We start from the raw sequence: 15,561 nt of genomic DNA, 5'->3' as shown, positions 1-15,561 counted from the left end.
AAGGGCACAGAACCTCAGGAGTCACCTTACATCCAGCAGTTAAACAGGCAGAATGAAAAATAGTCTATATTTATGTTAACTGGTATTTTTATGAGGGAAAGTAAATTGCATTTTAAGGATGTTATTGTGGTAATTATAGTTGCTTCTCGTATTGAACAATATGGGTTTCTTTTTTTGTTATTGAACCTGGTACACACTTTCTCAAATGCTCACACGACTTTTTCCAGATGACTTTATGACATCATGACAGATTATGGAATTCAGGTGAAGCAAATATGTGCCTGGGTGAGACAAATGAGGCGGGCGTCTCCCAGACTTACAGCGTTCTTTGCATGAAATGTTCTTTTTTGTGATTCCCTGGACAGAGTGACATCAAGAGGAATGTTGAGGTGAAGACAGATGAAGCCTCATCTTTGCTTACACTGGAATTCTGCTAAGAATCTCAAGCACTGTTTCAGTATAAAGGCGCGTGTGAGGGATGCAGACAGAATTTTATCATGTGTATCTAAAGCAAATGTGATGAGAAGTGGTTACATCTATCTTTTAATGCAATGAGAAGGTCCGTTTGCTGTTGGATTGGGCCTGAAACAGTAAAAATATGTACATGGCGGGAAACCACGAGAGGTTGAATCACTGAGAAAACACAGTGTCTTTGGGGGTGTACTAACTCATATTCACCACTGCCCTTTTGCACCTTGCTCTAAGAGCTCCCCTGAGCTTTCACTTTAGGAAGTTTGAAGCTCAAATCCCCTCCTCCACAAACACACACACTGAAATTTTCTCTCTCTCTCTCTCACCCTCCTCTCTGCTCAAAACCATAAGACACACACTCTCACACCCACATAATACTCCAACTTGCACGTACACACACACTTGCTGCACATGCACCGAGTGGAACCAGCCCACTGTGCTGCACAGTAGTGAGGCAACGGTGTGTGATTGAGAGAGAGAGGAGGGGTGGAGAGAGAGAGAGAGCGAGAGAGAGAGAGAAAACATTTACTCTCCCTCTCGCCAACTAAAGGAGAGCACCAGTGTGGAGATGTTGCATGACGTGAGTTGTTCCAAGTGAGGACTTTCTTATCAGACCATGGAAACTAATAAGAGGAGATAGAAGAAGAAGAAGAAGAAGAAGAAGAAGAAGAAGAAGAAGAAGAAGAAGAAGAAGAAGAAGAGGGCAAACATCCCAGGAGAGCAGAAGTTCCTCTGAAGGATTGCAGGACACTTCATGTGCGCTCGTGTCATGGTGATACCCTGCATGATCGCCTCGTGTTGACAGGAGACTCTCCGTGCACTTGGATTTTTAAAAAGTTCTGAGCGAAGTGTCTGACTGAAGAGGCAGGAATCATGTCAAACGGACATTTCAGTCACATGTTGAGGGGAGTCTGGTTGCTCTGGCTCTGGCAAGGTGAGTTCAGGCACTGAATTGTTTTAATAATCTTGCTATTGTCCCTCATTTACATTAAAAAAAAGTGTCTGTTCAGTGTTTGAAAGTTTATCTGATCAAATTCATGTGAAGACCATTTGCAATCATGTTGAGCAATAATTTTTATGAGATTGCATGAGGTTAGGGTTAGATTACGTAAGATTACATCCATTTATTATAGATTTGTATGTTGCATGTTTTTAAGACTAAAAAAAAACACCAGACAAAAGGCATTTTTACATTATAACGGCACATGTATGTCAGAGATTTGCTAAAGGGTCTTTGCAGGTTTGCGTCTTCAATCTTAAACTTTTTCGGAATAAAAACAATAAGATAAATGCTCTATTGTGTGTGAAATCAGCGACTCCGGGACAGAGACATCAAATGGAGAAGAAAAGAGACAAACTCAAGATTACAGGGAAGCTATTATGTAATTTGTCACAATTCAAGTGATTTGCAAAGTCTAACACCACTTTAAATACACAACCTGTGCTGATGTGAGACTTATGAATAGGCAGTCTGTGTTCCCTCTGTGTGTCTTCAAAGTTTCAGTGGAGGAGTCTTTATAGGACTCTGGCTGAGCCTTCAAACAATGGTTCCCTAGGAGCAGGGAAGCGTGGCCCTGGAACTAATGTTGCCATTATGTTAATGGTTAAAATAACAGGAGACAGCCATTACTGACTCTACCTCAGGCTGCTGTGAGGATCTGATCATCCAGCCTTGGTTGCGGAAGCGTGACGTTTTGGCCATCAGGGCTGGTTAGGGTGATGGGCATCAGGAGACAGACAGGATGAGGCATCTGCCCAGTTATAATCATCATCCAGCACCTCAGCGCCAAAGCCACCCCCCACCCACCCCGCCCGCCCTTGCTTCCCCTCCCCTCCATCCTTGGCTGCTTCAGTGGCAGACTGGTAGAGTTTTTCTATGTTTTCTTTTTCACTGCTCACGTCTAGTGGAGGAGACAGGCGAGGTTGAGTCGCTGGCCTTAAACAGATGCCGTAAAGAGCCGAGCAGTTCTTCAGCCCAGACTGAAGAGAACGAAGGAGAAACATTGACGTGGAATTGTTTAGACTGCAAATTTTGCCATTAGATTAAATCTGACAGGTGTAATGTCATTTCTATGTTCAGAAAGTTTACCATCTCTTGATTTCACATTGAATTTGAGATTATTTAACATTTAGAGCAACTCTTGCCGGGCTTCCTTTGAACCCAAACTCTGACTTTAATTCTATAAACTTAACTTTTTCTGAAAGACTATTTTGACCAATTTCCTAAATGAAAGAGACCACAGGAAATATCTGAATGAGTTCTAGTGGGATGGGAACATTATGTGGTCCCACCCTAATTAATATGACCACATAGAACTGAACAGAAAAAACTTTGATCATATTCATTTAAATGAAATCTTGGATGCATTATTCCTGTTTTTCCCTGCTCCAACTTGAAACTTTCCAAAGCCGCCGAGCAGATTTCCCAAAACATCTCCAAACCCAACGATCAAATTAAGGTGAAACCGATGTAATCTCAGCTCTGAAACATAAATGGACCATCAACATGTGTTCTATCTACATCTCAAGTACCTCGGCTGTATACCAAGAACAGACACCACAATGAATCCATGACAGGACAGTGGTCCTCTCCAGTAATCAAAATCAAAATCCAGAGATGGAATACGCTGCACATCCACTGGTGCTCAATAAAGTTTTGGAATAATACATAAAATTTACAAATGCCACAAATGTTCGTGTTTGTGAACAGGAGCCAGAGCAGTAAACTGGCAGCAGAGTCCCCAAGTCAAACCTCTGTAGATCCTTTGTCTAAATAAACGAGGACGCTAGATTAACCAGCTTACACTGTGATGAAAAGACAACAGTAGTCGTCCACGCGCTGCCCTGCAGTCAGAGGGATAGCCCTGGATCGGGAGACCACTGTGAGATGGTGGGGATAAGACCCAAAAATGGGCTCGGGACAAGGGGGACTCACAGATACAACAACACACTAAATCAACTTGACCTTCATCTGACTTAAACAGCTGTAGTGGGAAGGAAAACACAGAGGCAGCAAGCACATACAGTAACATTTTTGAATACTTTGCATTGCTTGCGTTAGACGTCCCCAGAGTCAGGCCGGGTGGAAGGAATGTCACTTTTTTTAAGTTACTTGTTCAATAAGTTTTTTCCTCATTGCACAATTTAGGAACAGCTTTTTTTTTGGGGGGGGGGGGAGTTTAATATCAGTGTTGTAGTTTAGTGTTGGGGAGTGGATGGGGAGGCAATCAACTTCAACTGCCAAATGTTGAGAAATGTTCCTCCCTTCAAATCAAAACTCGTTTTATTTACCTGCTGTGTCTAAGATACCAGTTAGTGGCCAGCATTAGTTGAGGACATGAACTCTCTAGAGGTTACATGGGGTCAATCACGGGAGCTAAGCCATGTTAAGTAGGCGGTCGGCTTGTTAAACAATTACTTTTTAAAATTTTTACACAGGTTAAATGGGACAAGTGAGTGAGGAGGCACACCAACAGAGGCTTTTGTTTGTTTTCTTTCTTTATTAGTTTGTACTCGTTCAAACTGTAATGTTACGACGTGGCTATAATTATTAAAATTAATAGTAATAGTTCCAAAAATTCAGTGAGAGGTCTAAAATGTTGGCAGCTGTAGTTCAAATGGGAGAGCGAGTCATCTGTAATAGTGTCCTTGAGCAAGACAGTGAACCCCCCCAACAGCTCCTGATGCATCAGTATGTGTGTGTGTGTGTGTGTGTGTGTGTGTGTGTGTGTGTGTGAAGTAGTGAATGTGGGTGTTATAAAGCTCGATAAGCCATTGTTAGGAGAGAAAAGTGCTAAAACCATGCAGCCCATTTATCTAAAACAGCCTCTCAAGTATAGCAGCTTGAATTAAAATCACAACGTCTCTCGCAGCTTGTCCTTCGCTGTGGTCAACAAGGTATTTACAGCTGTGTTTGTGTGTGCTAACCTAGAAAAATAACAAGAATCGATCCAAATTGAGCAACTGCACACACAGTTGCAGCCAGTTGTAAGTCATGATGGAATTTAAAGTAGATGTAGATATTTTCCATCAACATGCAGGTGGTGAGAAGCTTTAAATCTCTAGGTAGGGGCCCTTCAAGAGGATCATGAGATAAAAACGACAAATGCAAGACAATATATAACATAAGACAGAGGACAAAATGAATTTCTGCACAACAGATGATTTCTTTTATCTTAATTTTTCTCTGAGGCAAAAAGTTATTGCCTCATTTGGCCTCTTACACAAAGTCAGCTCACAATTGATAGACGTATGTGACTTGTTATAAGGCTGCAAGCAGACACCCATTCATTGGCTCACAAGCTGAGATGTTTGAGAACTTCTGTCTTAAAACACCTAAATCTGGAGGATAACTCAGGGACGGAGGGCGCCTGAAAAAGCAGCTGCAAACTGTGAATAATGTGCAGCAGTCAACTAAATATGTGGAACGGAGGGGATCTCTGTGCTACTGTAGCATTTAATACTTCTGCTCACACAAAGAAAAACACACACACACACACACACACATGCGTCCTTCACCTCACTAATCATGTCATTCCAGCACATAGAGAAGCCTCCACCCACCCGCCTGCCATCACCACCCACCCCTCCTCCACAAGCAACATTCACCTAATCAAACACTGACTGACACAAAAAGACAAACGAAACAAAGGCAGGAAAAAAAAGAACAGAGGGGAGGAATCTGAAATCCATCCAGGAGAAGTGAGCCGTAAATATCACAGCTTTTCATTGAGAGGAGGGGGGTGGTAATCAGTGAGGGGTGAGGAAACAGGTGGGTGAGGCTGTCCCGAGGGTGCAAGCACCCCAGGGACAGTTTAAAGGGGTCTGTCTTGCACTGGCAAAAGATTACTAAAAACTGCAGAGGGATGATTTGGTGAAGAAAACACAAGAATACTGGAAGGGCCAGAACAATTTAGCCATGATTTCAATGATGTGATTGATTTCCATTGAAATCATTTCCATGATTTGGATACATCCCATTAAGAAAAGGGTCACAGTCACCACATGCTCCCGAAGGAGTGGGTGGCACAGAAAAAAGATGTTTTAGTAAAGTAAAATAGAGCTTTGATTTTGCATGTATTTTCCTCGTTAATTCGGAACTTTTACCTCAGGCCTTCTGCCTGCCTTCAATTCTGATTGACCAGTAGAGGTGTGTGCTACCATTTTCAGCGTTAAGCTCAGTTTACTCCAAATAACCCACAATGATACCGGATGAAACTGGTATCTTCTTGCAAAAACCTCTTGCTAGTTTATATCACTGCAACTAGATGAGCCAGAGTGTCATGTATCATGAAGGACTTGATAGACTGAGTGACAGGTAGCTTGAGCCAGCTTGAGTCGAACTGACAGGTGAGTTTACACCCCTGCAACTTTCCCTGCAACTGTTTTGCATCATCATGAATCCTTGGTGTAAACTAGTCTTTAGGCCAGAAACACACAGCATCCATCTATGACGTGCAACATTAGAGCAGGGGCACTCGATAGGCATTGTAATCAACTGCAGCAGCTGAATCGACAATGTTTGTCGCACCAGACAAGTGTGTGTCCATGTGACTTATTGGGGGGGGTTTTTTCACAGCAAATCTATATTATAGAAACAGAAACTCCACAGTTCCCAGACTATTTCAGGCCAGAATCCCGTGCACCCATGGGACTAAGCCAAAAAAATAAATACAACTTTTTGGGAAAAGTTTTTGACTCGCAAAGAAAAGATTTTGATTCACATTTACACACTTTATCAAAATTCTGAACGTTAGTTGTTCTCCAAAATAAAGCTTTTATTTGCAAACAGTTAAGGGATTCTCTGTGAGAAGCTCAGTAGAAGCAGGTATAAGCTGACATCCTTCTCAAATAAACAAGGCACTTGGAGGACTTAAACGTCAAGCACTTGATTCCCCTGCGAGCCCTGAATCAAAAGTGGCTGGATCTTCTTGTTTTCACAGGATGGCTAAGAGGTACACAAAGCTGTATTTTGACTTTGGCGCTGGTGATGAGACTTGAGAGAGCAGAGTGAAGGCTGCCAAACCATAATCACAAATGCAAACAAACAAACAGAGTGCAGCCTGGAGGTCCTTTATAAATGGTATCCCTTCTGCAGTGTAAATCAATGTGTGCAGTGTATTTTTGTGAGCGTGTGTGTTTGTCTGGAAAAAGGATGAATATAGGAGCTGAATGACAGGTAGATTACTTTGGCTGGCCATCAGTCAGATGAGCCAGTGGAAGCCGCAAGTTGGTGATGGTGACAGCCGGCTGCACTGACACCTGGTGGGAGAATTAAGACACTGCAAGAGGACAAAAGGAGGAGGGGGATTCTGATGCCTATGATTTAAGATCTGTGGTGAGTGAGAGGTGGGCAGATGCATCCGGCCCAGTGGGGTGAAGTTTACTGGTCTATCTGACTCTTATTCACTACTCAATAGATTCAGGCAACACGTTCACACTGAAGTTTGGTTGTGTCTTTTATGTAATGGTGGATTATGATTCATGCTTTAGGTGTTGACCTTTGACCCCATGAAGTCATAGTAGGGCCGCATCATGCAATTATTTCTGACTCCCTGAATTAATTGCCTAAAATAAAGAATCTTTTGCTACGTTAAATGACAAAATTTCTTTTACCAAATAGAACAGCTCTAACACCAGCGTTACTGTGTCTACTGTAGTCAGAAAAAAAAGACAAAAATCTCACTATTTTGATTCGAGCACCAACATTTATGTGATGGTTAGCCGGAATAATTTTCCTTAGGATTCTTAAGCTTTATTAATCAGTTGTCTCATATTTTGAGCGCTAAATTGTAAATCTTCTTGTTCACAAAAACCTTTGACTTGTGTTGTTATGATTTATAGTAGTTAACACCCACAGTTTAGTGTGTTTTTAGAACACTGTTCTGCAGGCTCAGCAAACCAGATTTCTTCATGCAAATAAAATCCATTTTAACCTTTGAATGCAACTATTCACACCAGAGTGAAATCAGGCGGAAACTTTGCTTTTTTGAAACATACATTTGAAAGCTGCACCTTATTGAAAAGAGGTAATCCACTGTAGCTCCCAGGCATGACGGACCCCCACAGGACGGTACTGAGAAGAAGAGGAAGCAGGGGAAGAAACAGGAAAAGGGAGAACAGTTGGAGGGAGGGGAGCAGAATATGAAAGAGGAGGAGAAGGCTTGGGGTATTTATAGTTGGAAGTTGGAAGAGGTGTGGTTGAGGCGTGGCTCTGTTCCTCAAACCCCACTAGGTAGCTTCAATATGGGAAACATACATCAGTAGTTTTTGTATTGATAGCTGAAAACTGGTGACATTTGACTGCTGGAAGTTCATTCATTCTCACAACTTATACTGTACAGGGCTACAGGGAGCTGGAGCCCATCCCAGTCAACACTGGGTAAGAGGCGGCTGGGTATACAACCTGGACAGGTCACCAGTCAATCAAAGGGCGCATGGAGACAGACAACCATTTACACCTATGGCCAATTTAGAGTCTCCAATTAACCTAACTAGCATGTATTTGGTCAGAGGGAGGAAGCCAGACCACCCAGAGAAAACCCACACAGGCACGGAGAGAACATATAAACTCAACACAGAAAGATTCATGTCACCTATATAGGAAGTGTGTGTGTGAGTGTGAGTGTGAAGGTGAGTGTGTGTGTGTATGTGTATGTGTGTATGCATGTATGTATAGAAATTCATATATATATATATATATATATATATATATATATATATATATATATATATATATATTCAAGTGTAGGAAGGATATCTGGACTTGGATATTATGTATTACTACATCGCCTCACTTGTGGTTGGAATCGGCTCTTTTGTAGAAGAATACTTAAAACCTCACGATGAGCAATTTTGTTTTACTAAGCTCTGCTTTTATGAGAGCTCTTGTAGTAAACGCAACCATATGCCCAACTGGAATGAGATCCAAGGGAGGGAGAGGGGCTGAATGACAAGTGACCTCAAGAAACACTCTATAGAAATGCTTTGGCAAAAACAGAATCTCAAATATAGCAAACCCAAATGACTCCACATCACATAGTGGGACTCTCTGTTCATTCATTGCACTGTAACCACTTAGGCAACATGTTGCATGCAGCTACAAAGGACTGATAACACAAAACAGACCAATTGGATGACTTGCAAAGAGCGGTGGAAATTAATTAATCCTGATTAGTAATTCTGCTTGGAGTGTCCCGTGGGAGTGCAGCTGGGTCAGTCAGACCAGGTTCCCTTTCCAGCGGCAGTGACACAGAGCAAAAGCAAACACGGCACCGCACAGGAAAATTGCAAACATGTTTGAATGCATGTGACAGGAAAAAGAAGCATTAATCATATCAACAAATTGACAGATTGCTTCAAGGAGGATAAATGTGCCTCGAGCTAGAATCTGGTTTTGTGGTCTGTGAACGTGCAGTTCAAACATTTCAAGCTGTGTGTGTGTGTGTGTGTGTGTGTGTGTGTGCGTGTGTGTGCGTGTGTGTGTGTGTGTGAGTGTGTGCACAAGCACGCTTTAGGTTGAAGGTTTCTGGTATATTCTGAGCTGCACTCATATCAGTGGTTATGCTCAGCATATGGAGAGATTTCCAAGATTAAGGAGAACAAAAAGATATCCACTCAGTGACACAAACAGGCTTAATAAACATATCAATCAGACATTAACTCCCACGCCTCCTTTTTCCTTAAGCACCATCTGCTTAAGAGAACAAACTGATCTGTTGCTCATCTGTGGCCTTAACAGTTGACGCCCGCTAAACGAACTCCCTCTTCAACTGGAGGATCAACAGGTGAAGGTCTCCCTGTGCGCATCTAAAGTCACAGAAAAGCGCGCTGCGATTAAAGCTGTCGGACACAGACGAGCCTGAGAATGTTGCAAATGAGAAAAAAGGAATCCATGAGCTAATAGGAAATAGAGGCAAAAGCAGACCTGAGAACAGAAATGACTGGTCATTGTGAGAAGAAAACATGAGGAAAAGTCTGTGAGAACCCCCCCCCCACACACACACACACACACACACACACACACACACACACATACACACATTGTCCAGACCCCAGTGGCTTTCCTCACATTACAACCACGTGGGTGCAATGAAAAATCCTCTTGCCTTTGTCTCAGCTTTTCCATGTCCAGGAACACATCTCTGTGCATCCATAATAGTGGCGGTCGAACCATCTCTTTTCATGCATCAGTTCTTCTTTCGTTGGCACTTCTGACATACACAAAGGTGAAAACGTCCCAAGCTTTTTGTATCTTTTGAGCTTTGAAACTTTTGATATGGTTTCAGTTTCTCCAAGAATTAAAATATACTAACTCAATAAAATTGATTCTGCATCCTATTTGTATGCAGGTACTTCAGGTAACCTCAATACGATATGACAGATACAGAAGTGTCACTAATTCTTGTCTGTATTTTCAATAGGATGATCCATGACACGCTGGACACTGAGAGGATTGATTCAAACTGATTTTTGCGGTTATTTTTGATCAACCTATGAATCAACAAGTAACTAAAACAGAGAGTTGAGTAATGATTAATTACAGACTGACACACTGCTGCGAAGGGGGGCAGAGGTTTGCATGCATATCTTTACAGTTAAAACAGGCCGGCCCATCTGCTGTAGACCTCCCTGAAAGATCAAGGCAAGACAGAACACCAGTCACTCTAATTTGAGCAGCATAGAGAATACAGGCTGACCCACCCTGCGTCCTCCACTCTGACTGCACGCTTTTATTCCCCTCAGGCAGATCATATAGATTACCAAAATCATTTGAAAAAAAACATTTGTTCCTTCTTGTACATTCTTCCATTCAAAAAAAGTTTGGGCCTCAGACCTAGATATACCAATGCTGTTTTAAAAGTGCAGCACAGTGTTCTGTGCCCTGCTTGAGCAAGATGTACGTTTGTTACGGCGCTCGATTATAGAAGTGTATGTACCATATCAATACATGATTACTGATGCTTATATTTTATATTTGTTTAATCCAGCAACACTGAGCACAACAATTTCCCATGAGTGAACAATGAAGTAGATTGTATGGTACGGTACGGTATGTTATGGTATGGTATGGTGTCGTCGACAGACACTTTCATTTGGATTAATCTCTCTTTCAGTGTTTGGGGAAACCGAGTGAAGATCATTCATCATAAGGGATTTTGGAGTCATATTTTATGATCAGCAGATGTTATTGATTTAGCTGTCTGCTGCTGTCTGTAAGATATATCTCATTGATAGAAAAAAAATATGTACATAAAATGAGTTTACATTTGTGCAAGTCAATGATGTGCACCTACACACAATCTTCCTGCCAGAGAGCAAACCCAAAAATAAGGACTGTTTGTTGCAGCTGCCGGCTGATTAAAATGACAAGCCAAAACTCTCTGCACTGAGGCCAGCATCCTGAATTACAGCTATGTACTGTCTCGAAAACACCTACTCACCACTCATGACATGGAAAAATTACCAAAATTGCAGCCCTGGAACAACTTGGAGTTAACCGGAATTGGGTTTGATATAACAAGACAAGCATGAGAATATTTAAGTTGTTATTTGTTGGCCTTATTTTGTGATGAAAGGACCTGATAATCGCCAGTGAACTCATGTTCGTGTAACCACTTCTGCTGGGTCCAAGATGAGCCTGGAAATCTAAATGAGCCGCTGTGTTTATCTGATTGGATAACAGTGATTATTTGGTTCTACTTTCCCTTCCTCTCCAGTTGTGTTTGTGGCTGGAACTGGAAGTAAACTATGGGAAGTACCCACAGCCTCCTTCACTTCCTCCTCCAACCTCAGCGAGAGCCTAGGGTGGGAGCCCCACTGTCAGTACCGCCACCTACAGGAGAGAGTGAGGATCACAGCAGACATCCCCCCAAGACTGGAGGGCACATGGGTGTCAACAAGGTGTGTTTCTGTAAATTTGCAGCCCACAGAAATGACAAGCCTAAGCAAAAAAAAATAATGTACAATGTTATAACCCCAATTACACCCGGTTTGGAACACCAACAGGAATATTTGAAAGAATGGCATTTCTCCCTCCCGTAGAGTTTATAGATGTTGAGAATTTATCCGAAGAATCAACCATCTCTACCTCATCTTTATGATATAGCTACAGGATCTCTAGCATGACTTGAAATACTGACTTGTCTCAAACATTAAAAAAACAATAACTTCCTAAGAAGCAGTCTGGCACGTAACCTCCAGTAAAACGGACATTTGTGAGAATGTGCTCCCAAGAAAAACAACTGGATTGGCCATAAAAGCAAACAGTGAAAACAGATATTGACGTTTAAGTGACAGATGCCAACTAGCAGTTGGAATTATGACCACAGGAAATTATTAAATCAGATTACGTCAATACATAGTGATAAATCTGTGTAAAGGAATAGGCTTGGACACTGTATTTTGTAGCTGTTTTGACTGAGGGAGTCGGCTGTCAATTTCACATTTTCAGACGTGAGTCAAAATCATCAAGGTCCCCAAACCAAAGTGTTCCTCAGTGCTCCTTTAATCTGAAACCATGAGGCTTGCCTAACTTTGCCAGACCATAACCATATTATTCAAACACATTATTTTTCAATATTGATTAGTAGTGTGCACAAAATGCAAAGTGTGGTTATGTGTAGAACAATTTGGAGGACTTGGCTGGTGCATTTTATTTGACAGACAGCGCCAGGCTAGCGGTTTCCTCCTGTTTCCATGTGCTAAGCTAATTTACCCAACAGCTGCTCAGGGTGAACTTACAGAGAACATGTGAAATGACCGCAACCGACACTATGATGGTGGTAGTGATGATGGAAGTACAGCATGCAAGTACAGCTGGATAGCTTATCATAATTTTATCAAAATTACAGTGATAACTGCGTGAAGATCCCCAGAAAACCCAATCAGAGCCCTATTCTTTCTCTGATTGGTGAGTTCTTGGCGCCTCATTTAGGCATCTGGAGTGAGATCAGTAAGAGATCAGAGGAACAGTAGGAGCAGGTCTTCAGAGGATGCTGGTGGGAAAAACATAAAATACTGGTTTCATTTTAATGGAAAATTTTGGAGGGAAACTGCAAATTTTTTGGTGTACTCACTGATGTAACTGCATGTACGTGTACTGCATTTCGTGAATCATGGGTCCAGTGCTTTACTAAATCTCTGGAGGGGCAATATACTAAAGAAAAATTGTATGTTAAAACATCTTTATCAACAAAATATGGTGGTGCTGCAAAAATATCCCAGCCTGCTAATCATGCTCTGCATCAGGGAGCAGATGTGTGTCAACTTTAGCTCTTATATTTCAGACTTTAATGATAGCTGTGGATTCACCAGGTCTAATCACACCCAACCAGTCGCCCCTCATCATTTTAACTGTTTCAATCCTCTTTGTTCAGATGTGAAGTTCGTCCAGGTCCAGAGTTCCTCACCCGCTACTACACCTTCCACCCCACCCGCCACTTCCAGGCTTTGCAGCACTACTACATGGATAGTGGCTGTGAGGACCCTGCCTATTCCCTGATAATCAGGGGGAAGCTTCGTCTCCGGCAGGCTTCCTGGATCACCCGTGGAGGCACCGAAACTGAACACCACCTCAGCAAGGTGGGCATCGTGGTTCATAGTTTGCAAGCCAAACAGCAACTGACCTCCAGGCTACCCACTTCCTGTGTGGGTCTCACTCTGGGTCGAGTGGTACCAGGGAAAGTACATGAGCTGTACAACACCCGGGCGGGGAGGGGATGTCTGGAAGGACTGGGGTTCTCCATGATGGAGATGGATCTGATACGGGTGGAGACACAGCACCACAACCATGGAGGGAAGATCCAGGAGCTTTTCTTGGGTGATATACACACTGACTGGTCCCAGAGGACCCACTACAGGCCTACAGGGTACCAGCAGCCACTGCAGAGCGCCATGGTGAGATGTTTGTCTGTTTTCATTTACTAGAAACCAGATCAGTTTATGACCAAATATTGAAATATTAGAGATCCAACATATTTGAAAAAAAGACAGCACTTATGCTGATTTAAAGTGTCTTTTTTTTTTGACGATGCTATATTATTACTATACTATGATTTTTTTTTTTTTTGCCTGTTATTTATCTGTTACATCTGGTGGTCCAAATCAAATCTTATGCTGGGCCAAATTTGATGAGTGGGCTCTTCTTTAGATAACCTAGCACTAAACAAAGTCGCAAATCTGTTTCCTGGCATGTTCCCTGATGCACACCTGCCTCAAAGGTGATTCTGTCTCGAATCAAAACTCGCCACTTCTACAGTCTACGCTGAATGACAGAAACGGTTCTAACGCAGCTCTATAACACCGTTTCATGTGTCTTTTCAGCATCACATCCACCCCTGCCCAGTGTGTGCGCTGGTGTACCGCTCCACAGTGCAGCATCCCCCAGTGTTGCCCCGCCGCTCCACAGCGCCTCTGTCTCTGGTCGGCCGTTGGGTCAGCCAGCAATGTGAAACCAGTCCTGCCGTCCTCTTTCTAACCCGAGAATTCACCTTTGATCCTGACCAGCATGCGTGGGAGGGTATCTACCGGCACTACTCTGACCCCGTCTGCTCTCTGCCCACCTTCATCCTGAGAGCCTCAGGACACTACGCTCAGGGAAACCCCTCCGCCAAAGTGTCACGAGCAACTGAGTATGTTTTCAAGGTGACCCAGGTGAGAGTCACAGCTGTTGAGGAGCACACAACTAAGCTGCTGAATGGGACCAGACCAGGAAAATGTGGTCGAGCAGGAAGTTGGGAGGTCGGCGTAGAGCAGGACCTGACCCCGACAGATGGATGCACGGTTCTTGGCATCAAGCTGCCGCATAAAGAGTACGAGCTCTTCAAGATTGAGTTGAACCACAGAAAACATCCCCTGCTATTCATCGGAGAGAGGCCAACTGACGGGTCCAACCCTGACCGACCACAGAGGAGGCCCACTTCCTTTCAGGCTCCCATGGTGCTCTGCAGTGAAACACAGTCTTCACATCGCTATAGTGAAGGTTTTAACAGCAAGCAAGTTCAGTTAGATACCAGCGGAACAGAGAGACTGGCACAGCTGGTGTTACTGGTGCTCGGATCAGCTCTCTGCAGCTGGATCTGTTTTTATTAATTACATTGTTTAAAAATGTAAATGGACGTTTACTGGCAGCTTCCCTTCACTCTTCCTCAATGAGATGCTGACCAGGTGTGTGATGGTCAAGAAAAAAGGACAAGACATTTACGAGAGCTGAACATGTGTTTTATATCTTCTTTCTACTTTGGAGTGCCTGTAGGTTCACTAATGACTCTTGACTACGGCTCCATTTCTACCTAAAACAACACTATATACAAGTGCCGTCATGTCAGTATGTAAAAAAATATTAAATATATAGTATACGTGGATCATTTCCTTTTCGTTTTACCTGTTGGATACTGTTTTCTTGTAATAGCATTGGCAAGAGTTTGAGAGCTGATTTTCAGAATGAACTTTGAATGATTTTCTCATCATACCAGAAAGAGCAGCCCCGAGGTAGAAATTTGGTTATCACCACTGTAAAATCTACCATCTTCATCAGTCAAATGCCACTGTGGTGTTAAATATTGCGTTATCCCTTTCCTCTTTCATTGACTAATCTTATTTTAAAGCTCTTCCATTAGTCTGCTTCTCTGTCAGCAGTCGATTTGAACAAATCAAATGAATATTTATTTTATCATCATATACACTGTTCTTTTTTTTTTTGTTGAGATTTTGGTCTAATATTTTATTTAGTTCTGCCATTTAATAATTGATTATTTTCTGTGTGTATTAAAAACAACTTTCCATAACATCTTGAGTTTGGTTAGTTCACTTGTGCAGGTTTTTAATGCTTCTGTACAATGAAGCATTAAACTTGATGTTAATCGTATGCTAACACACTCGCAATTACAGTGATTGTTAGAGATGTAACAGAATTTATGGTTAGGATGTCAGCATACAAACACCCGCCAACAAACACAAAACAAATTCCTGCTGGTACCTGGTGTCTGGGATGGCGTCTGTTGTGTTAGCAGAAGATGTGGTTGGACTCAAACCAGAAGCTGACAACTGTAGCATCAGGGTGCAGGAAAGAGCTGGATTTTGTCTCCTCTC

At 42.5% G+C, this 15,561-nt stretch overlaps 1 protein-coding gene across 1 annotated transcript; it reads left to right on the top strand.

Moving 5' to 3' along the window:
* The first annotated feature begins 320 nt into the window (after nucleotides 1-320).
* apcdd1l (adenomatosis polyposis coli down-regulated 1-like) lies at nucleotides 321-15,352 on the top strand. Its single transcript, XM_086200842.1, has 4 exons — nucleotides 321-1,405; nucleotides 11,190-11,373; nucleotides 12,849-13,368; nucleotides 13,795-15,352. Exons 1-4 carry the CDS (start codon nucleotides 1,345-1,347, stop codon nucleotides 14,560-14,562), a joined length of 1,533 nt encoding a protein of 510 aa, XP_086056968.1. The 5' UTR covers nucleotides 321-1,344; the 3' UTR covers nucleotides 14,563-15,352.
* Nucleotides 15,353-15,561: the final 209 nt, after the last annotated feature.

This window comes from Aulostomus chinensis, chromosome 3 (assembly GCF_037954235.1).
Source record: "Aulostomus chinensis isolate RoL2024-O1b breed Wild chromosome 3, RoL_Achi_v1.0, whole genome shotgun sequence".
NCBI classification, from domain to species: Eukaryota; Metazoa; Chordata; class Actinopteri; order Syngnathiformes; family Aulostomidae; genus Aulostomus; species Aulostomus chinensis.
This window is presented reverse-complemented; position numbering and strand designations above follow the sequence as displayed.

What these genes read in the sequence shown, in the direction of transcription:
- apcdd1l (XM_086200842.1), top strand. Translation starts at nt 1,345, where the DNA reads ATGTCAAACGGACATTTCAGTCACATGTTGAGGGGAGTCTGGTTGCTC. An exon ending in GTTGCTCTGGCTCTGGCAAG is followed by an intron (nt 1,406 to 11,189) that starts GTGAGTTCAGGC and finishes CTTCCTCTCCAG; the next exon opens with TTGTGTTTGTGGCTGGAACT. An exon ending in GGCACATGGGTGTCAACAAG is followed by an intron (nt 11,374 to 12,848) that starts GTGTGTTTCTGT and finishes CTCTTTGTTCAG; the next exon opens with ATGTGAAGTTCGTCCAGGTC.